Source organism: Macrobrachium rosenbergii, chromosome 18, assembly GCF_040412425.1.
Source record: "Macrobrachium rosenbergii isolate ZJJX-2024 chromosome 18, ASM4041242v1, whole genome shotgun sequence".
In the NCBI taxonomy this organism is placed as follows: domain Eukaryota; kingdom Metazoa; phylum Arthropoda; class Malacostraca; order Decapoda; family Palaemonidae; genus Macrobrachium; species Macrobrachium rosenbergii.
In genome coordinates, this window is record NC_089758.1 from 1,488,900 (window position 1) to 1,513,306 (window position 24,407).

The window sequence follows — 24,407 nt, forward strand, 5'->3', positions numbered from 1 at the left end:
TTATTAACTTTAACTTCTGTTTTTACTAAGAAAATGGATTATTATATAATTTTTATTAATTTATATATTCTTTTTTTTAAATGTGTCATTCTCTCCATCATTTTCTAAAGGGATTTTTATTAACTTTATTATATAATTTCTTTTTACTAGGCAATTTTCTTACTCCTAATTTAATATCTCTCTCTCTTTCTCTCTCTCTCTCTCTCTCTCTCTCTCTCTCTCTCTCTCTCTCTCTCTCTCTCTCTCTGTGTGTGTGTGTGTGTGTGTGTGTTCTAGTATCATTCGATCTTACAATTTTGTCGCAAACCATGACTTCATCTCGTATATCTTGTATAGTGCAAGATGCTTTTTCAGTAGATTACACAAGGCAAGGCTTTCTATACCTGTCTCAGTTTTGGTAGATTCCACAGATAATGCATTTTATATCTAAGTTAGCTATTAACTAATTAATAGGGCTAAAAGCAGAAGTTCATAAGATTAAATGCTTCAAACTTGCAGCTTGTCTAAGAATTCATTACTATTTCTAATAATTAACAACCACTTACTGTTACGCACAAAACACTGGGACATACACAACCAAACCCAGACACAGTTGCTTGCTGATGTCAGTTACCATAACTAACACACATTTGTTAAGAGTTGTGCTACAGTTGTCAACTTGTTAAAAATTTGCAAATTTTAAATGATTTCCATACATAAAATATAAATGAAAATAAAATAATCTTTACTGATCCTTCATGCAATGGAGAAGGTGTTAAAAAAATACAGTATACCAATAATTTAATTGTGTAACTGTGGCTAAAGAAACGAATAATGTGCAGGCCACAAAACACTTTGGAAAGGCAAAAGCAACATCTGAAACTGGGAAAATCGCACCTAGACCTCATTTAATTTAATGCATTTGTAAATAAAATCAGTATAGCATTTTTTCAACCCAGCTATGATAATTTACAAAAAAAAAAATGAACCTCTGAATTAAGTTTCATTTAGCAACTACTGGCAGTGATGATGATGGTAAAATCCAGTCAGTTGATGACTTTCAGAATATAAACATTGCCAAAATGCAAATGTTACATGATCTCTATGTTCATAAAGTATAATGTGGTAGGCTAAGTTTGGGTTTGTATGATGAAAGACGTTTGTATGAATTAATTGTTCCGTTTTGTTTGTTATGATGTTTTTATTTTTGTTTGAATTTTTTGTTTCCTTATTAAGTTTGTGTGTGTATATGTTGTTTATGAATGTGTTGTTGGTGTATGATTGTATGAATGTGTTGTTGGTATATGATTGTTTAATTAATCATTATTTTTACTTTTTTTTTTGTTTTGTTTTGTATGTCAGGAAGGAGTACACTAGGTAAGTCTGTTATTTTTTTTTTTTTTACTTGGTTTGCTGAATGTGTCTGAGTAGTGTGGCTTGCTCCCCTTCAACCCAGTGTGTAAGCGACTTGAGAAGTTAGGATGCTTTCGAGAACTTCCCAGGATACAGGAAAGTTAGATGGACATAATCTACTTGTTCCAAATTAATTGCGGTTGATTTGATTATGAACCACCTACTGTAATTTGGGCTCTGTTTGCAGTGGTCATGTGCTTCTTTTCATGAAGCTAGTGCATTTATGTAATTTTGCAGTTTAAATGAATTATTGAGTTTTTTTGTAGTTTTGAGCCCAATATGTTTTTGTTATAGTGAAATGAAGAGTCACTTCATGGAAAAGGACAAATTGTTGTAGAAATGTGTCATTATTTTTGCACCAGACTACCAATTTAATCTTTTGCATATATTGTACACTGTTTGGTTGGTACCGTATGCAGTTGAAGTATTTTGCGGGTTTCTGTAGTATTAAGGTGGAATACAGGATACGTTCTGATGAACTATAATATTAAGTTAGGCTAAGTTAGATTGGCTAAGTTAGGATAAGCTTCTGTTTGAAGGTCTTCAGGCCACTGTAATGTTAAGGAAATAAATTAGGTTAAGGAAAGTCAGAGTTTCATTTAATAACCTCCAAAACTGTTCCTATCATACTGCCCCAATTGTGTACTAAAAAAGCCCCTACAATAATAAGATATGACAATATTATGTAAAAGATAACTGCATACAGTAACACAATAACTTTGTTAAAATTATCATTATTTTCAATACAACTCTATTATTTGACTTTTACAAATGGATCTCTCTCTCTCTCTCTCTCTCTCTCTCTCTCTCTCTCTCTCTCTCTCTCTCTCTCTCTCTCTCTCTCTCTCTCTCTCTCTCTCTCTCTCTCTCTCTCAGGCTAAAAATTAGGTTTCAGAAAATCACATATGAGAGAATACATAAGAAACACATGAACTCTCACACCAGGTAGGGCTATAAACGTAATTACATTTCATTTATCTTAATACCTTATGATGATGCTCTACCCTCCACAAAAAAAAGTTTCTGTTTTAAGAATTTTGGATAAAGGATTGTAAACTTTTATTACATAAAAAACTTAAGATGTCAGCAGACATACTAGAAACAAGGCAGTTAACCATCTGGGTACCCGGGAATCCACAAGTGCATGAGCAAAATACCTGGCTGCTGTGGAGATTCCTTCTTCTGACAGAAGACTGATGCACCAAAGATTTCACAGGACAAACAAACGGGGCTACATGATAAGTGATGGGTTTGTGGTGAAACCAGCAGTTGCTAAGGATATCAACTCAGTATTATTGTTTCAAACTTCCTCACCTTAGCATTTCAGTCTATTTAGTCCTGTATTACATACAATATAAACATCCTCTTGACATGCAGAATAAAATAAAAATATTGCAATGGTACCAATACAATAACCTTAATTTAAGTACTTACACTGTAGGCAGTTTAACCAAAAAATTGAATAAGAACCGTTCTCAGAGAAAATTCAATGCACACCAATAAGATAAATCTGAAAATTCTGCACAACAATTGACTAATGAGGCAAAAGTGACAAATGTTTTCATTTAGCATCAATGAAAATCAAAATGAGAGCAATAAGACTAACCCTTTTGCGTCCACTCCTCCCTTTCCTACTCCGCAAGAGCTGCTTTAAAGCCTGTTGTCCAAGCAGAAGTTACAGGTGAAGGATATACAGGAAAATTGGAAAGGGCAGGTTAAGGATAGATATTTAAGAGGTTTCAGTTTAAGAAAAAGGAACAGATAGCTGACTTACTACATGAATTTTATATACAATTTAGTTAGGCGGTATTAATATACAGAATAGTAATGTCATCAAGAATGATAACAGAATAAAACATACAAATCTACGAATACAAATACAGAATACAAAGCTTACTACACACTCTTTCATTGTCATGATATTGTAAGGTATTGTACAGTAGTAGTGTTCCCCTAAAATTTCTATGGATTACTTTATTATCACAAAATTAAAACTGATTTCAAAATCTCTCCACCTTCAATTTTTCATATCAACAACAGAACCTAATAGTACATAAAAATTTTGCAACAATTTAATTTAACATTATTACAGAATAACCCTTACAGGCCGGGCTAAAATGTATATTAAGAACACCCCTAGACCGGGCAAACTTTAATGTTGGCCAGTTAAAAAAAAACACATCAATGGAAAAAGGAAGGTATGCAAATGCATATTGTATAAGAAAAAAATTCAAAAAAATTTTGTACATTCCAAGGGAAATTGAAAGAGAATATTTCCAACCCTGTGCAGGGCCTCTTTTCCAAGACATGTAAAAATATGCTAATTTTACCAAGTTATACATGTTTTTTTATAGCGTAGTCGCTTGTTTCGTCCTCAAGGAGTTACCCTTCCATGGTCTACCAGAGCTCCTCCATGGTGACCAAACTAATGTCAAAGAATTCTTTTATAGCTGGTCTCACGGCCGGGAATTGTGCCCTAGTGATAAACACTGTAACACTTGATGGAGTATGTAATGGATTCAAAGATAATTACTGTAATGGATTCAAAGATAATTACTGTATTTTCATATCATTTTCATGACTAAATGTACTTTTTGTGATAAAATTAAAATACTCGGGTATAAGTATTTTTTGAGGGTTTTTTTGTTTGAACTATCAAAATAGGCAGTTCTAAGTGTTTTTTAAGGGGTTTCAAGTATTTGAGGATTTTAGCTATTCGCTGGAGGGTGTGGTACGCATCCCCCACGAATACGGGGGGTTTACTGTATACCTTTTTGAAGACAAATGCCTTGCTGTTACAACAATTACGGCATACAAGTCAGCACTAACGGAACCCTTGCTTTATGGATTCGGGATTGACTCTAATACAGAAATTGTCACTTTTGCACTACAAAGACCTGTTCCCGAAAGGCTCTGAATTATTGGTCCCTGAACAAGGTGCTTAGACTTCTATCAACCCCTCAATTCTGCGGACCCAATACAACCAAACCTCACAAGCTGCAAAAGGCGATCTTCTTGATTGTGTTGGCTTCAGGAGCTTGGGTTAGTGAACTGGGTTCTCTTAGATGGGGAAGATACATCGCACAGACAGCTGACTATCAACTATTATTGTCCCCTGGTCCATCATTCCTAGCCAAGAATGAGAATCCTTTAAGAAGGAAATCCCCTATTTTTATAAGAAAACTCAATTTAGCAGACAAGACATGCCCGGTTCAAGCACTTACGGTTTACCTGGAAGTCATGGCAAACATCCCAGAAGGTCCAGTTCCCCTACACCCTACCACAAACAAACCACTCTCCCTACAAGGGTTGAGAATGATTGTAGTGTCTCTCATTAAAAAGGCAAATCCACACTCCTTCCTAGGTCACATGATATTAGGAAAGTAAGTACGTCGTTGTCCTTCTTCAGAAATGTCTCTTTCGAAGAAGTCTCCAAATGTACAGGGTGGTCATCAGAGATAATATGTTTTAAATAAACATTACTGCCACAAGCTTGAACAAATTTGACTACACTGTGTATCAGTAGGTGGCATGGTTAGTCCTAAACCCTGGGCGCTAAAGCAGAAAACCAGGGGTCTTATTGACAGTTAGTTATAAATTATTTGTTTAACCAGACCTCTGAACCCTTTCAGGGTTCTTCTCAGGCTAGGAGCTATTTTACTGTGTGTGCTAACCATCGCTGGGAGAAGGGCAACAGTACTGCAACCAAACTCAGCATGCCTATGTAAGCCATTGTAGAACTACATCCTAAAACATGAGTTCATGTATTCGTGTATAGTTTCTGGTTCCTTGGTAGCAAAACCTGAAGATTATTTGGAATAAAGAATGGGGCTTGAAATCTGTGGCTTGGCCTCGGACCAAAAATGTTTTTTCTTTGAGGTGTTGGGATTAAAAATTGAGAGCATAATCCTTTTTGTCACCTGTCAATTTCTTTGTAAAGCTCCTTGAGGATGAAACAAATGACTACACTGTCAAACCACAGGTTTTGACGTAGGAAATCCCTATTTTTGGTAGTTGCTGTTGAGCCCTCAAAACCCTCCCACTTCTTTGACAGAAAAGCATGGGATTTGGGCAAGGGATCATCCTGCATTGACCAACAGAAAGTAATGGATCTTGGTCTTTGTGCGGGTCTGTTGTTGACAATATGGCAGACTGCACATGTGCATTAATCACTTCTTCTTCTAAGCAGGTTTTGACGATGGAAGAACCTGGGTATACAGCCTCGCTGTAAAGATTTGGGAAAGTGCCTCCTTATCTTTGAGTCTATTACATACTCCATCAAGTTTACAGTTTTTATCACTAGGACACAATACCTGGCCACGAGACCAGCTATAAGGGAATTCTTTGACATTAGTTTGGTCACCATGGAGCTCTGGTAGACCGTGGAAGGATAACTCCTTGAGGACTCCTTGTAATATTAGAAAATAAAAAAATCATTAAAAAAATAGGTTTTTCCTACAGCAAAATGTATTTTTTTTTATAATTTTTTTTCCTAATATTACAACTACAGCTCACACAGTATCATAACAGATAAGAAATAAAATCAGCAACAATTTCTGAGTACTGTAAATTTATAGTAAAATATTTACAAGATGTACTGAGGTGGGGAACTGCAGTACCTTTTTGCAAGCTATACATGTTTTTCTAATATTTCTTTGTTCTTTAGTTTACAAAATTACCATTATAGCTGACATACTACAGTAAAATATAAGAACTAAAACCAACAGCAATCCCTGGGCATATTTACATTCCTCAATGAAATCTCGTGTCAGACTGATCTCCCTCTGTCTTGTACTGAGGTACTAGTGTTGCTGTAAGAGTTGCCATAAGTCATTTATGGCCCTGAAGTGATTTGAACATGACTCCCGCAAAATTTGTTCAAGTGTATGGTGCAAAATACTGATTCTCACCTGAGGCTAACTGGATCGAACATCTGTAGCTATTATTATGCCTCAATGATCATGCCCGCCCAGTAAGGGTTAAGTCATCATTTCATCCCAATTTATATGCAATCTTTTAAGATAATAAAAAAAGGTGATTTTGCAATAAAAAAAACCTGAGTGAAAGGTCCCACTGAATAATAACAAATTCAGAATTTACTTAGAAAACTATACTTTTCTATACCCAAAATGTCTAACCTTGGCTACACAATAAGGTGAAATGAGATATAATTTCTTTGCCCTTACCAATCTGCCTTCTCTTCATCTATGCCTCTACAATTATGTGTGTCCTTTTCAATTACCTTTACTTATTTTGATTCTTGCCTTCTTTTGATAATTGCCACTTTCTACTTTTTATTCAATATTCATTGACAATTCAATTTCTTTTGGCATGGCTTTTCTTTTGTTTCCATGTTTTTGTTCTTTCAAAAGTTGAGAGAAATTCAGCCAAATATGAGAAATAAAAATTCATTCAATATCAAGAAAAAGTGTTTGTATTCATATGCAAAAAGTGAAAGGTAGACACTAAGAGAGAAGCCATACTAAATTCTGCAGAAACAATCTATGGTGTATAATCTAGGAATATATATTTAAAAGTTACATGAAAGTAGAATCAACATGTACAAGGGCAACTAATATTAAAGAACCACCTTTAGGTTCTGGCAGAGAACTGGCATGGAAGAAGAGTTTTATTATTAATATTATATTACAAAGCAATTTCATAAGGCAACTGAATCACACTTCTAGACTCATATGGCCCACTCACTGAATTTGCTCTTGAAAGAAATGTGAAAATTAGAGCAATATGAAGTTGAAGAAGTTGGACAGCAATGTGAAAATTAGAGCAATATGAAGTTGAAGAAGTTGGACAGCAAGTAGGAAGAAACCCAAGTGACTGGACAAAAAGTGTAAAAGGAAGAAAGCACTGAAGCTGAGCTAAGGGGGATGCTACAGGATACTCCCCCCTCTCCCCAATTTCCAGGGGAAGGGGGACACAAGATGAAGATGGATGCAGATACATGTTATGTGGAAAAAGGGATCTGGAGCAATGCCACCAAAATTTCAACACAGGGAAGGAAGAAACATTTTTAGAACAGCAAAGTATATAATATAACAAATATAAAATAAAAAAAGACGTAAATACAGTCGACTCTTGTTAAACCGGACCCCATTAATCTGGATATTGGATAAGACAGACACCCGAAGAAGGTCAGCCATTTTGAAAAAAGTAATATTCGTCCACGAATATTACCAAAGGAGAATGACAGCCATCGGTAATAACAGGCAATTTGCTAAGAATAGCTGGAGAATCAGTCACTGAAGAGGTGACTAGAACATAATATAAAAACATGATAAAAGTGATAAAACTAAAAAGCATGAGACCAGAACATGACATAACCACAATAAACTAAGTACAAAGAAATATGCAATGAATCTACTGCATGTAAAAAAAAGTGTTGGACAAAAGATGAGAATAACTTTTACATCAACAACTGACCCTTCACCTTTGCCCCAAGATAATCAACAAAGAAGGCAACTTTACAAGAAAAATATCAGAAATAGCTGCAAAAGAGGAAAAAGCTACATCAAATATGTCTTGATCTTGAGATAGCAACTAACAGAGTACCAACATAAGCAATTAAATGGCAATTACAAAGGAAGTGGATGCCAGAAGACTCACTCAACATTTGATTACTAGATCTAGTACAGCCTCAACTAACAGTCTTCACTGCTGACCACAGTAACTGTGGAACTGGTGCAAGACAGCAATTAACAGTATCATCATTTCTGTTAAGTATAGGTCATCAGCATAGAATAGATCACACGCTTTCTCCAGCTTTCCTTTGCTTCAGCTTTTGCAATTCATTTGGTGAACAATAAAGACTATTGGCTGTAGATGTACAACTATATTTTCAAAGTGTTTGTGATATACCTGTCCAACTTCTTTAACTTCAGCAGCTCGAATTTTTATTTTAACCTTTTCTGAATTCATACAATTTTCAGGCAAGCCTTCCTTAAGTGTGGAAATGTGACCCAGTGGCCTCTGTAAACTATTTCATAAAAAACAGCTGGGTTAAAATAGGCTTACAACTGCTTCAAAGATGTAATTACAAGTGGAATTAATAGAAGACTGAAAAGCAATTCATGCAAACCCTGGGTTATGGTGACCTTGAAAGGAAGCAAAGGATAAAGTGTAGTAAGGAGCTGTGGGTGAGGTAAATAAGATACAGTGTATCAGTTGTTAAAGCAGGGTGTCACTGGAGATGCTTGAGGCTACAAAATATAAATGGATTAAGGAATTCTTGATGCCCTCTAAAATGTATAAGAGCAATTATATACAAAGGGAGGAAGAGGATCAGGTTTTGGAGACAGGGCAGACCTAGAAGGAGTTACAGCATTATGTTGACAGCATAATGAACTGTGAAGACAGTATAGTGACAATAGTGACAAAAAGAAAAGAAGCAACCTAAATGAAGTGGAAAGTGTGTTGCACTTCTTATTAATAAAAATATCTCTTTATTAAAGAAAGCAGAAATTTAAGATGAATGTATACTGTAAAGCCTGTCCTTCACTCTGAAAGGTATTTAGATAGTTACAAAGAAAATAGAGCAGATTCTGAAGAAGTGTGGATACAACAATAAAGTACTGAGAGTCAGAGGTAGAAAGTATTTTTGATATATAAAACTCAGACAGTTGCTAAGATATGAGGTATTCAAACCCTGGAAAACAGGCTGATCTCACAAAGACTGAGATGGTAGAGTAAGTGATTCTTTAGGGAGAGGAGGAACTATTTACAGCAGTGCTAAATAAAGACGAAGCTGGATAACAACCAGTATAAAGGCCCTAAAAATTGTGGAAAAATGGCACAGATACGTAACAGCACAAGACATAACGGCAAGAACTCATACAAATCTACCTCACAAAGGAATACATAATGTAAAAACAGTATTGATGATGATGATCTTTGCCGTTAATAAATTCAGTATAAACTTCAATAACCTGAATAAAATCTAAGAGCATCTTCCCTGTAGATGAGCGATAGCTTAAAACTTAAATGGCACGTGCCAAAAACCTATCTAAACAACCAGTCAGAAATATTTACCTGTTTGTTCTTTGTTAAAGATGATGGCAAGCTAAGGAAACTTGGAGGACTTGATGGCAAAGGACAACGATGGCGATGAGAACATGGTAGAGTTTGAGGTACCCCAGAATACCCAACCAAAGATGACAGTGCTGCATTTTGTCTTCTAAGGTCTTGCACTTGATGAGCAAGTTTTATGCACTGCTCCTGATGACTCTGTTAGATACAAAAAAAAAATAAATAAATAAATAATGTATAATGTAGTCAAAATAGATTACATCTAATGTTAGCTACCTACAGGACTGCAAACACCAACCCCATGAGCAAAGATTTCACAATAAGAACCTTAAATAAATAATGTATAATGTAGTCAAAATAGATTACATCTAATGTTAGCTACCTACGGGACTGCAAACACCAACCCCATGAGCAAAGATTTCACAATAAGAACCTAAAAAAAATACACATGTTACGCGTATAAAAAATATCAGGAACACTTGTTGAAAATTATCCTCATCCTGTCTGTTGGTTTGTGCAATCTTTTTTTTTTTATATTTGCATAAGTCAAAAGTGCGTGAAGGACTTAAATTTGGATGACTTTTATATCCGACATCAATAAGCGAAAGGGTTAATATTCATCTCTTATAAAGTTACAACAAGCACAAAAAAGTTCCATCAGCACAAAATATGTCATAGATGGACAGACAAAGTGTCACTGTAGAATAAAATAATATATGATAAGGGCAATGAGTTTCAAATAGCCTAAATAGTTTGGTATTGTGAAGCTGAGCATACTTAATTACAAGGACTGGAAAAACAGACAAAAATAGGTGAATGATGAACCTTCTGTCAATTTAAACATATGACAATTACCTTTTGTGAGAGTAAGGCTTGAACAACTTGGGTGGCAACACGATCCAAGCATATTTCGTACTGTTGCTGTTGAGCTCGAGCTTCTACCTGCAGACGGGCATTGACTTGTTCCAAGGTCCTACAGCGATCCATAAGTTTCTGTATAAATTCATTAGATGGATTGATAAGGTTCTCCTTCGCTTTGGATTGGCTCTCCTCTGCCAATACCTGCACATAAAATAAGGAATGTGACTTGACTCTATTAATAACCAACATATTCCCTATACCTATGAGTCTTGTTTATGGACAAAGGGTGTCTATCATGCCAAACAAGATTGGTCAATGTTTATAATAATATCCTACAGAAGCTGCAAAACAACTTTCTGTGGACACCACAGCCTACATAGTGAAATACACCACTGTTGCTATTCTAATAAAAATCAGGATCATGCAATATATAACAAAACATTATTTCACTGTTAAATACATTATCACATCAACATCATTAATCATAGTTCATGAATAACTGCTACTCACAGATTACAGAGGCAACAGTGAATACAGGAATTAATTAGAAAAGTCTGTAGTCTAAGAAGCAGAAAAATAATGGCTAATACTATAATACTACAACTACAGCTACCATACAACAGAGGAGAGTTCATCTGAAGAGGAAAGATGACAGAACTTTCACCACAAAACCCAACAGAACTGTCATGAGCCTACAGAAAAAATAAACAATTACAATGAAAATGTTAGTATAATCTTTATAATGAGTCCATCCAATACCACAATGGTCCCGTGGCACATAAACATAAGAAACACTCGTAGGAAAAGTGAAAGGAAAGATCACATAGACACTGAGCTGCTGTCTGTATTTCAAGAACTGATCAGGTCTTGAAATACAGATGAAAGCTCAGTGTCTACAATCTTTCCTTTCCCCTTTCCTGCAAGCGTTTCTTATGCTTATGATGAGTATACTAACATAGGTTCTACATAAGCTATTACGCAATATAAAATACTGGAAATTTTTAGCATTATAAAAAAAGACTTGTTTCATATCAGTACTAGTTATAAGCTTCCGCAACCAATCAAGATCCCTGATTAATGTAAACATTTATCTAATTAATTATAAAGCTACTGAACCTCTACAAGCAATAAACCTTAGAACTGAGGGACAAAAAACTATTTAAAATGTTACTGCAAATTTACAAAAATAAAAATTCCCAAACATCAAAACCATAACATTGTTCTTTTCACCTGCTATAATGATTTTATTAATAAAGAGTTCAAGTAGAATTCTTTTTGCTTGCCAGATAAAGGGTTCAGCAGCCTCATTACATTAAATCAGGATTTTCATTACCAAAAATGATACAGTATCTTGGACTATAAGAATTCAAATCATAAACACAAAGCCACATTTAGCAAAATGATACAGTATAAGGATGCATTATGATATACTATGATACTGATAAAACAGCTTGTTAGCAAATTATTTAGAAATTACAGTTTGTATACTACAGGGAAACTATTCAACAAATCAAATCAACTAAGTCTGCAACTGGCCTTTCTATTCTAATGAAAGTATCTAACTACTGGTTTGAATACTGAAAGGAATGTTTTACCATACCACTCAGCGGAAATGAGATGAAGACCAAAAAAAAAAATTCCCAAACTGAAATAAACTTACCTGTTGGACGGGTGGATCATCAACTACAGGTGTTGCACACTGGTCAAGGGCTGCTATTGTTGCCTGGTACTGCATTAGCTTGTTTGCATAAGCAATTTCCTGTGCTTCCTGTTCACTCTTCAGCTTGAGTTCTACCTCTTCTCTTTCTGCCATTAAAACATGAACCTGATTTTCAAGTCTGTGGAAAATAATGCAAATTGTTGAGAGCAATAAGAGATATCCTTTCTCTTCATTACTTCATAATTATCCGGTAACTGGATGGATGGATTAACAATAGCTGAGAACAATTTACTCCAACAGATTTGTATAGACTCATCATGGCACTTACACCTTGGACCAAGCATGTAAATTTCAACCATCTAGTCACAGGATACAAACTAAAGGAGGCAATATCAATATGACATTAAAATTTAAAAAATGGGATATATTATATGAGGTTTTTCTTTTATGACCAAATCTTGCACTTAACATCTCTGATCTAAAACTCTTATCAACAGAAGTTTTGCCAAGAATCTGTAGGGTCTTTAATGGGCTTCAAAATGAATATACACTTAGGATTACTCCCTCCTTGAACTGGAATAGGTAGAAATACACTACAATATTTAGGTGTTTATTGGGTCAAAATATAACAAGAAAATAACGATTACAAATTTGATAGTAATAAGGTTAATCCCCCTATGTGCCAAAATATCTAGATCATGGTTTTGCCAGCATAACCCTCAAGCCACATCATGGCCTTGTTCAGAATTTGTTCTCTGTTATGCATTTGAGAAACCTTGGTGACCTGGCAACAAAACTATAATACTGTTTTGTTACTAATGGCAGATTCTATGTGGCAAAATAACCATCAACCAAAACACTAGGTTTTGTTATGGCTAAGACATGGTAAAAAGTGTAATAGCCCAGGTAGTGGTTATATGAATAATGGATTTACGTTTCTCTAAATTCTCCATTCAAAAATCTACCACAATCATGGAAATGGCTGTGATGGAGATCCCGAGGTCTTCTAAGACCATTTTAGCTGCTGTTCCTGTGACAATTATGCATTCTCTATGGGGAGAGGAGAGGAGAGAAACCCCATTAACGACACCAATCACAGTAAATGGCCCATTTCCCCTGATACACGGTTGAAGAAGATCTTCTGAGATAACCAGACATCTGTGTCGCTGCTCTGCGAGAAAAGCCTTCTGCTCACAGGAGATACTGGATAGTTTCCAACCATGAAGAGATAAGGATGTTACCGATTGATGGTATCACTCTACATGAGGTAGACAAGGAAGATTGTGCAAAGGGGGTATTTCTCTCAGAACCACTGAGAGCAGAGTCAGAAGATCTGGAAACCATTCTGCTTGAGGCCATAAAGGAGCTACAAGGGTCATCCTGAGATTCTGGGAAACCATCACTCTGTTCAGGATATGATGGATCAGGCAAAAGGGGGGAAATGCGTAGACGTCCAGGTTATCCCATGGTTGTTGAAGGGCGTCCTCTGCCATGGCGAAGAGATCGGGAACTATTGAACAATAGACCTCTAATTTCCTGTTGAAGCTTGTTGCAAAGAGGTCTATCATTGGTCTTCCCCACAGACGAAAAAGCCTGTCTGCCACCTCCTGATGCAGAGACCACTCCATCCCTAGAACTAGAACCTGTCCCCGACGACTTAAGTTGGCCACTACATTCCTCTTGCCTGGAATGTACCTGGCCATGAGATCCAATGAGTTGTTGATATCTCACTGGTGTAACTGGACTGTTATTAAGAGAAGTTGGCGTGACACTAGGCCCCCGTTTGTTCACATAAGTTACCATTGTCCGACATCAGAACAACAGAGTGCCCCATCACCCTTTCTTGAAACTCCTGAAGTGCTAGGAAGGCTGCTTTCAACTCTAGCACATTGATATGAAGTTTCCTGTCCTGAGGACTACACACACCTGAAATCAGATCTTCTAGACATGCTCCCCAACCTTCGGAAAAAGCATCAGAGAACAGGAGCAGCTCTGGAGGGGGCGAATGAAGAGGCACTCCCACTGTCAGGTTTTTGTCAGCCAACCACCACAGAAGGTCGTTTCTTACCTATGTCAATGGAGGGACCTGTACCTGAGTAGGGTCCCTTGCTGGAGACCAAAATTCCTTCAGCCTCCATTGCAGGGAATGAAGATGAAGACGCCAGTGATTTTCTGTTGTCCGGCAGTAGCCTGGTCCCAAGGTTCCCAGATTTAAGTGGTTGGACTGTCCACAGAATAGGCACTTCCTTCTAAGAATAAAGGTATTACAACTTGTAGTTCCTTAATTTCCTTAAGCCTAGCCCATTTCAAGTGTTTCAAACCATTCTCCAACATAGCTGGTTCCATCAAATGGACGTATATGTTCGTCATTTTAAGATACACCTGCTGCCGATGTCATTCTGCCATATGCCTAAATAGCTTGTGGTTAAAAAGACAAATCGAACACTCACCTCAAGCGATTGTGACTGCTGCCAAGATAGACCACTGATGAAACTTACAGTAAAACAAGACGATTTGACACTGGCCAGCACAACCACATAACTCAACCAGAAAGACTTTTTTTGAACTGCCCTCTCCTAAGTCTCAACAACAACAACTCGCACACTTCTTCCTCCTACCTCTTCACCTCCTGCTCCTCCTCCTACTACTACTACTACTTCCTCGAACCATAAAAAGTAACTCTTATCTATATTCTTTGCAGCAAGTAATATGTGATATAGTAATATTGGGCATATCCAAAAACATGCAATTTTGTAAAATAAACATTTTTTTCTATGTAGGTTATCCCTGTATAAATATGCTGTACAGGGTCATTACCAATAAATAATACCATAACACATCACTACTGTCCTATATTTGGAATGCAATAAAAACTCATGTGACATGGTCTACGAGTGCACAAACTTTATAGTACACTCTAAAACACTGAACACCACTCATTTGCATATAGAATTATATCAGTATGAAATCATTCCCAACATCCACAATGACACAGAATTGAAGCAAAGAAAAATAAAACAACCACTTTCAGTTAACCATAAACTTTATTTGCATCCACTGAAGAGCTGTCAAAAACCTACACAAGTGTTATGTAAAATAAGAGGTCTGTCAACTGTGTGGAAATGTTTCAATACATACAAACTAAAAAGCCATAACAAAATGACTGACTTTATATCATATATTTGTATCCCATTTTTCAATAACCAATTCCTGTTACTGTACAAAGGTAATAATGGAAAATACCTAAACAAGGCAACCATTTGAGAAGCTTGAAAAGTATTCCAATTCATTTCAAGGCTATACAGTATTACAAAAGACAACTGCATGAATAATGCCTTTCTGTGAAACGTCTACTTCCTAATACAGTACAGCAAAAGACAAATATACTTACAAAGAAAACTCCTTCTGGAGATTTGAAAGACGCATCTTGACATCTTCATTTTCTCTGCGAAGTTCTTCTACTTTCTCATTATCGTGAAGTTTCTGAAAAATCAACACCATTGATTTGATACCACTGGCTAAAAACTTAGTTATATGAACAATATGGCTAATACTATACTGTACAGTATTTGCCAGTATTTAAAGACATGCCAATTTTCGTTTAAAAAAAAGGTGGAAAGGAAGGAAAGAAAATTCTAGGTGCATCATATAAGGGGAACGTCAAATATACAATATGAACCTACAGCCAATGAGCACTTGGTTTCAGTGACAACTAGCAAAATTTCATCCTTAACACTTACAGGCTGAGCTAAAATATATATTAAGAACACCCCTAGTTCGGGCAAACTTTAATGTTGGCCAGTTTAAAAAAAAACACATCAATGGAAAAAGTAAGATATGCAAATACACATGCTATAAAAAAACAAATTCTAAAAAATTTTCTGTACCTTCCACAGGAAGTTGAAAGTGAATATTTCCAACCCTGTGAGGGGCCTCTTTTCCAAGCCAATTGTAAAAATATGCTAATTTTACCAAGTTATACATGCTTTTTTCTAATCATTTTTTTTATTTTATGTAAAATCACAGTTACAGCTCACACAATATCATAACAGAGATAACAAATAAAACTAGTAACAAATTCTGAGTATATTTATGGTAAAATATTTATGAGATGTACTGAGATGGGGAGATGCAATACCTTTTAGTGAGTTATACATGTTTTTTTTCTAATATTCTTTGTGATGTAGTTTGCAAAATTATAATTATAGCTGACATACTATCATAAAATATAAGAACTAAAACCAACAGCAATCACTTGGTATATTTACAAGCAAAAGATGCACATTCATTATGTTGATGTTTGTATAATACAATGTTAATATGTGAATATAGAGTACAGTATAATGTAGGCTAGGCTACCGTATACAGTATGTATACAATATACCATAGAGAAGGATAAGCCTTGTTTGTTATTCAGTTTCTCTTTGTACTGAATTATCATAAGTCAATCTGCATTGAACCTGCAGAATTAGCTGTGTTAATAATTACTATACCGTATATGTATAGAGTATACTGTGTGGTTAAAGTTAAGTATACCTTAGTTTTACCAGACCACTGAGCTGATTAACAGTTCTCCTAGGGCTGGCCAGAAGGATTAGACTTATTTTACGTGGCTAAGAACCAATTGGTGTATAGATGGTACTGATTACCCTAGTGTAGGCTAGGCTATATTGAAGATACAATTTTTTCAACAAACGATGGGTGTTTTGGAACCTAACCCCATTGTAAGTAGGGCAATACCTGTACTGTAAGCAGGGAAATACTGTGAACAAACAAAATCAACAACATGTAACACAAAATTGCAAATTTTAAAAGTAATTTGTATTTTTTCTGCCACGCAAACCTGCAGTTTTTAACAAAGGATTTAGCTTGCAAATGCAAGCTGGAATGGCCATTCAACTTTCAGACATGCACGTTAACTATCAACAGGTAGGGGGTAGCCCCGCCCACCTGTTGGTATGCTTTTCTGGCCCAAGTGCCAGTGTGAGGGATTGCCTAAGTGGGCTGCTCATCCTCTGCCACACCTGAAATGAAAGTCAGGTTAGGGTAAAGCTCTTCCTTTCACCCCGAGAAAGAGCGTCTTCAAGAGCAAAAACTCTCCAGAAAAGGAAATCTGCAACAGACTATACTGAAAGACTTAAGACTGCTGTGGATGAAGTAAAATCGTGAGTAATTACTGTATCAAGTCTTCATTATAAAACCTTGAAGTACCAGCATACCATCATAATTAACAGATCTGGTGATGATGTAAATTCATATGTGTCTCATTATTACATAAGGTGAAACTTCTTTTACATAAGGCGAAACTTCTTTTTCAGAGGTAATTGACTCTACGGAAAGCAGCATCTAAGTTTGACATACTTAAGTCAACTCTTCATGAAAATGTCAAAGGGAAAGCAAAAGGAGGAAACCCCTCCTCACCAAGGAAGAGGAGCAAGTTCTTGTTAACTATATACACATTAGTGAAAGAAGGGCTATGCCAGTGACGGTTGAAAGAATTTTTGATACTGTTGAGGCTATTCTTACTAAAGAGGCACAAAAAGGTATCAAACGTTGTAGGCCACCTGGATGCATTGAAGGAAAGTTCAGACCAAGCAAAAAATGGTGGACCCTATTCAGAAAAAGGAACCCCACAATTACCATCCGAACTCCTGAAAACCTCTCCCAAGCCAGGAAATCAGTGACTAAGCAGTCAGTCGTCCAATGGTTTGCAAGCGCAAAAGAATATTTCACTGAAAACAACTTGGAGTCTGTGCTTTTAGATCCTTCCAGGTAAAGCAGATTATGCTTTATCTTAGCAGCAGTAACACTTATGCTACAGATTAATTATAACTATACATATTTCTGTTTTCACAGAAACTTCAACCTGGATGAAACCGGTTTTAGTTTAGCTCCAACAACTGGCAGAGTTCTGGCCATAAAAGGCCAAAAGGATGTTTACTTTGAAACATCAGGGAAAGAAAAGACAAATATTACTGTTCTAGGTAAGTAGCCTAATGTTCAAAGCAATGACAGCATGTTCAGGGTATGAGGTACTACTGAATTTGCATGACTAGGCTGGGTTTGAGAACAAATACATTTAGAGTAGAAATTGCTTCTGAAAAGCAAATATAAGCCATAAATTTCCATGGTAGTATTATGAATATTCATTGTATTATGGTACCCAGATGCACAATGCTTTACTTTCTCTTTCCTAGCTTGTGTAAGTGGTGATGGGTCTATACCTCCTCCGATGATTATATACCCCAGGAAGCAACTGTCTGAAGAAATACTGTTGCATGCAGAAGATATTGATTGTATTTTGGGAAAAAGTAACAGTGGATATATCATTAGAGAAGTTTTTTATGAATATCTGTGCAATCACATAGATAAATGGTTAACAGATAATAGCATCCAACGCCCAGTAGTAATATGGACGGATTGGCATGAATCTAGAGTTTGGTATCATCTTGCCAAAAAACTAAATGAACTGAAAATTATTTTGTATGGCCTCCCACCAAACACGACACACTTTTTACAACCCCTTGATATGGCTGTGTTTGGGCCACTGAAGAAGGCGTGGAAGACAGCTGTTAGAGACTGGCAAGAGGCTAATGATAGTACTCTGGACATGAATACTTTTGCCCCATGTGTGGTACCAATGTTCTATGAAAACACATCAAAGGAAAATGTGGTAAATGGTTTTCGGACAACAGGATTGCACCCTTTTGATTCTTCTGCTCCTGATTACTCTAAGATAAGAACTGCAATCACACATGTGCCTAACATATCCATCTTTGAAAACATTGATCAGGGTAGGGTAGCACTGAATTAGTTATATTTCACTAATATAAAAAAGGAATGAGCACTTACATATTAAATATCTTTTTTTACATAATTACCCAATTACTTGAGTAATTTAGATTAAGACCTGAGTAATTTTTTTTTCTTCATTTCTAGCATTGCACAGGAGAGATGATACAATAACTTGATATCCAGAATTAAAAATACTCAAGTATATTAGATAATCACAGAACATCTAATCTTGATATTTTCTTTTTTCATTCTCTAATAGGTGGGCAGGTTGACAGAAGTTCGCAGACTACTCATCACATAAGAGTGAATGTTGGCATAAATGTATGCACTCCTACTCAAGATATAGAAATCTTCAAAGGTTTAATGAAGAGATGCAAATATGAGGACTTTTCTTTTTTCAATGATGACATGGCTTTAATAAACAAAATGCAAGTAATGAATCTAGTTGCCAAGATAACTACTGTTAAGAAAGGGTCATCACTGAGATCTAGTTACAATGGTTTTGAAAGTGCAACCGAAGTTATAGATTTTGATGATTCAGCACACAAATTGTCGCCACCTGACTACAGAAACAGCTTTGAGGAAAATGAAGTCAGTATTAATGACATGTCATCCACTGAAGATAAGGAGACCAACTTTACTAACCAAGGGAGAACCCAGAATCTTCTGTCACTCCCTTCACTTCAAAACAGACTTGAGGATAATACTGCTGCTTCTCCAGTGGACCAAAACCTAGCCAACTGCCTCAATACAGAACATTCTACATTATCTTTGGAGCAAACATCTGCTTCAGTGGATGCCTTTACATCGAATTGCTGCAATGTAGAAAACCTATTTAATATTGTACTGGGTTTACAGTCAGAGATTAGAGACCTGAAAGAAAGGGCTGCTAAAACACCAGTTACACCAGAGCCTATGACAGTCACGTCATACTTACCAACACCATCTGAAACTCCTTGCAAAACACACAAACATGTGCAGCAGCCTGTACAAGAATCTTCACCAGTTGCTTCTTCATCTCAAAAAGTGAGTGATATTTTCAAATCATTCAAATTTTCTCCCTCACCCAGAAAGGACCAAGGGGCTAAGAAAAAGAAAACAATTAGGGATAAAACTTTTGCTATTTCATCTAGTCAAGGAATCGCATGTTTGAAAGCAGAAAGAGATGAAAAAAAGAGACTAGAAGAAGAAAAGATAAAGAAGAGGGAATCACAAATAAAACGAAAGCAAACAGTGAGACAAGAAATAGAGCCTCAGATTAAGAAAAAGACAGCAAGAAAATCATTAAAAAGATCCTTCAGCAACACTCAGTTAGGGGATGATGAAGAGAGTAACACTGATGAACCTCAATCACTAGCCTCAGATGGTGAAGATTCCCTCGTTCTATTAAAGGAACTGTATGAAAATGAAGTGACAAATAGATTTGATATGAAAGATGGTCAATTTGTCATGGTCAAAATCCTTTCCGAATCTGCAACATCCAAAGGAAGGAAACATCATTCGTTCATGACATTTCTTGGCAAAGTAAGTTACACATACAAAGGCTGCGATAGCCTATTAATTGAAAATACGTCAAATGATGTCTATAGCTTTTTACATGAACAAGTACCACATCTTATTCTAAATACATTTTTTTCTATTCACAGATCCTACATGTCCAAAATGATGGCGCAGATGTCGAGTTTCTGAAGGAGGTGAAGAATGATTTTTTCATACATCAAGAACATACAAATGATCAATCATTTGTTACCCTTGATGAGATGGTTCTGGTAACAGAAAAATGTTTTGACTGGGTATATGAGGGTCGGCAGTTTGGACTAAAGTTGTATGAGGGAGTCAGGGTAATTTGCAGAGAAAAACTGAATTTAGTTTAAGAAATACAGGTATGTAGATATACAACTACCACGTTTACTGAGTTTAATTTGGAGAGAAAAATTAAGTTTAGTTTTAAGAAATACAAGTATGTACATTTATTAAGTTTACTGAGTTTATTTAGTTCACAACTTTTCCTTTGCATTGAAGGATTTGAAAATTTCACCAACGGTTATAAAAAAAAGAATTATTTAATTTTATAGTATATACTTATGCTGACAAAGGTTTGTAAAGTTTCAAAGATAAATTTGTACTTTAAAATCCTCTGTGAAAGATATTTTAAACTCAAAAAGGCAAATAAAACTTGTTTAGACTACATTTTGTGTAAATTTACCTACACATTTTCAAGGATGTCAATATTCTTTTTATTTTCTGAGACGTAATAAATATCTTAAATTTGTTACTATAATCCAGATGCATAGCCTATATGGCCCTTTATCTCCCTTCATAATTTTGTTCCTCTGCCTTTCATTTAAGGTCATAAATTTTCCTATTAATTAACGTGTCTGGATAATATGATCAGGTGTCCGGTTAATAAGATTTTACTGTTCCTATTCACCGGACAATTTTTGTAAGCAAATAACTCCGTTATGAAGACAGGTACAGATGTGAAACAGGTATCAAAAGCAAGGAAAACTTCCCCCTTTCTATAACTATAACTACTTTATCTGTCGTGCAAAAACCGAATGAGCTATAAGGCAAATTGTGAAAAAAAGTCCCTGAAATTTTCCTTAAGTGTCCGGTAATTGGTGTAGGCTAGGCTATATTGAAGATACAATTTTTTCAACAAACGATGGGTGTTTTGGAACCTAACCCCATTGTAAGCAGGGCAATACCTGTACTGTAAGCAGGGAAATACTGTGAACAAACAAAATCAACAACATGTAACACAAAATTGCAAATTTTAAAAGTAATTTGTATTTTTTCTGCCACGCAAACCTGCAGTTCTTAACAAGGGATTTAGCTTGCAAATGCAAGCTGGAATGGCCATTCAACTTTCAGACATGCACGTTAACTATCAACAGGTAGGGGGTAGCCCCGCCCACCTGTTGGTATGCTCTTCTGGCCCAAGTGCCAGTGTGAGGGATTGCCTAAGTGGGCTGCTCATCCTCTGCCACACCTGAAATGAAAAGTCAGGTTAGGGTAAAGCTCTTCCTTTCACCCCGAGAAAGAGCGTCTTCAAGAGCAAAAACAGGTCTCAGGTGAGATACTGGGCTGATCTCTTATCCCCTTCGGTGGCTCTCTACCAAACGCTCAGTAAGAGTCAGCAAGGGAAAAACTAATCCCTTTGCAGTAGTAACTGCGGGAGGAGTTTGGAAGGTGGAAGAAAAGTACCGAAGAGGGCCTTCGGTGTCACCCACGCAGAATTACAATCCAATGACACCGGAGAGACATTCTTCTCACTCTCTTCTTCTTCCTAGCAAACCTCACCCATTGTTCAAATGACCAGACATGGCACTCTGAACATGGGCTAGATTTGTTACACTCATGCCTCCTGCAGGATGCACAGAGGGTGTGAGGGTCTAGCTCTATGGAGAAGTGAAACCTAATACAAGGCCTGTCCTTCTCTAGGCAGCACCTGAAAACCAGAAGTTTCCTTATAGAGGTAGAAGACTGCAGCAACTAAGGAGTTGGCTCATAATAATTCCTTATTAGACAAAAATCAACCACCATACAAAAAACAAAAACATATTCCAAGAGTATAAAGAGAAAGCAAATGGTAAGTCAGGCAGAGATTCAACACAGATGTCCCAAACACATGGCAGCCAGAAGTAAAGTGGGGAGTAGGCCTATACTGACAGGTGGGCAAGGCTTCCTCCACCTGTTGATAGTTAACAACCTTGTCTGAAAGTTTAGTTTAAACCTCCATTCTAGGTAGTGTTCGCAAGCTAAATCCTATGTAAAAAATGAATGGTTTGTATTTGTGACGGAACAAACAAATGTTTTCTCATAGCAAAAGCTTAGTATTAATGAGTGAAAGACAAATGTCAATGGAACAGCATAAGAAAACTAAGCAAAGTAACAGCCTTGTGCCTAGAAACAACTCTTAGACTTGTTTCACGAAGTCTTGTGACTTGTTAACATCACCACACACGACAACTAACCTTTCAAGGCATTGCACTTACAATGTATTTAGTGAGGACACTTAACAACATGCTAAACACACCTTTTAGGTATCAGGCATACATAAAATAAGAGGTCTGCATCACTGCAGTTGTCTTATATTTAATCCCCATTATCAACTAGGTGTTTACAAATTTTTCAAGGATAGTTGTCTACTGATTAAAAGCAAAAGGGAGCATAATATCACTTACCTCAGATGTATCCATCTTATTGTGATTGTATCCAAATGACTCATTCAAGTTATAGTGTGGAATATTGTGGCTGTCTTGAAAGAGCCCCTCTGGACCCAGATTGTTTACACCCTTCACTTCATCATTCTCAATCTCTACAGAGTATATCTGCAATTACATAATTCACATGAACACATACAGGTATGACACTATAAACTACAGTAGGAAAACTGTCAGCTCAATGAAAATAAGTTTTATCAAACATGGATGATTATGAGGGAGGGGTCTAGTTTAAAAATCTAAACCACTGAAAATTTCTTACAAAATCATACCAGAATTATTTGAATAATGACTAGGCTGTTCAAAACTATATCTGTTCATAAAAACTAACAGAATTCAAAAGTAACTAAATTGCTGAATCACTCCACATCATATGAACAGCTTTAAAGGCTAAGCAAAAGACGCTCACCTCGCGCATGGTTCTAAACTGAAAATCATCTTTGAAATTGGTAACTAACAATAATCCATGTCTTTCTACAATATTTTCTTCATAGAGGTACAATACCATTAAAGCAGTGTCAACAAACTTTGTTTTTTCCATATCTTTACACAAATGCCTTTTTAAAAAGGCAATTTAATGTACTAAAAACTCTAGGAGCATACAGTATCATCTGCAATTTTTCAAATTTAAGCTGCCGATAAATGAAACGTAATAGCTATGTAGTTACTTGGTAAGTTACTTATATAAAACTGACAAATGAGACCAACCGTCAATGGTACAAATCATAACTGGTACTCATAGGAAACAGAAACCTGCCACCATGAACCATTCTATCTAAAAGAGATATATCTCCGGCAGAAGAAAACATCCATACTAGAGAACAGTATTCTAGTAAAGGAAGCACAAATGATCTAAAACAAGTTGCACTGATTTTATCACTATTATAAGCATGCAAGGCTTTTCGTACAATACCTAACTTTCATGCGGCATTTGCCGACTCTCTCGCCAGATGTTTCTCAAAAGTAAGATGTGAGTGAAAAGTTATACCTAGAAAAGTTAAAGCTTCAGACTCATTCAGCAGATCAGCAGAGTCCCATCGACTTGGAGGGAGTATGGGGTGGAAAATCTGTATGACATCTGCTAATCAACAGTGTTTTCGTTTCAATGGTGTTCAGCCTCATACCCAACCGACTACACCACTCACTAATCCACTCCATGTCCTGACTGAGACTAAGGGCAGCTTCATTTCTAATAAGTGGAGACGGTGCTACTATGGAAGGTGGTCTACCTTGCAATACTTGATCTACAAGAAACCAAGTGAGATCTACCGCAGTCTACTGCCTTTTTTACTTTTTAAAACGGGCTGCTTGCTTGTTAATTGTTTCTTATTTGCTACCACCTTGTAATTGCTACTTGTTTGTTAACAAAAAAGTAACTTTCATCATATATTCTAATTTGATTTAGATATAGTCAAAGCCCTCAGCGACACGCT

At 36.3% G+C, this 24,407-nt stretch overlaps 2 protein-coding genes across 7 annotated transcripts in view; one reads left to right on the plus strand and one right to left on the minus strand.

The window, feature by feature from the left end:
* LOC136848015 (serine-rich adhesin for platelets-like) overlaps positions 1-24,407 on the minus strand; it is a 402,233-nt gene that overhangs the window by 53,951 nt on the left and 323,875 nt on the right. For 3 of the 6 annotated variants that reach the window (XM_067120042.1, XM_067120046.1, XM_067120044.1), the window contains 5 exons: positions 22,936-23,082; positions 15,345-15,436; positions 11,954-12,131; positions 10,288-10,425; positions 9,436-9,630 (listed from right to left, as the gene is read on the minus strand). In XM_067120042.1, the coding sequence (XP_066976143.1) occupies positions 9,436-9,630; positions 10,288-10,425; positions 11,954-12,131; positions 15,345-15,436; positions 22,936-23,082 (750 nt within the window). Of the gene's footprint in view, positions 1-9,435; positions 9,631-10,287; positions 10,495-11,953; positions 12,132-15,344; positions 15,437-22,935; positions 23,083-24,407 lie in introns of all 6 variants that reach the window. The other 3 variants (XM_067120041.1, XM_067120045.1, XM_067120043.1) reach the window with 1 other exon arrangement.
* On the plus strand, positions 17,342-20,760 carry LOC136848016 (uncharacterized). The gene is made up of 4 exons (XM_067120047.1): positions 17,342-17,725; positions 17,810-17,937; positions 19,008-20,272; positions 20,395-20,760. Exons 1-4 carry the CDS (start codon positions 17,430-17,432, stop codon positions 20,620-20,622), a joined length of 1,917 nt encoding a protein of 638 aa, XP_066976148.1. The 5' UTR covers positions 17,342-17,429; the 3' UTR covers positions 20,623-20,760.

Coding starts and splice junctions, on each gene's coding strand:
- LOC136848016 (XM_067120047.1), top strand. CDS start 17,430: ATGCCAGTGACGGTTGAAAGAATTTTTGATACTGTTGAGGCTATTCTT. Junction 17,726..17,809: donor GTGCTTTTAGATCCTTCCAG/GTAAAGCAGATT, acceptor CTGTTTTCACAG/AAACTTCAACCTGGATGAAA. Junction 20,273..20,394: donor TCATGACATTTCTTGGCAAA/GTAAGTTACACA, acceptor TTCTATTCACAG/ATCCTACATGTCCAAAATGA.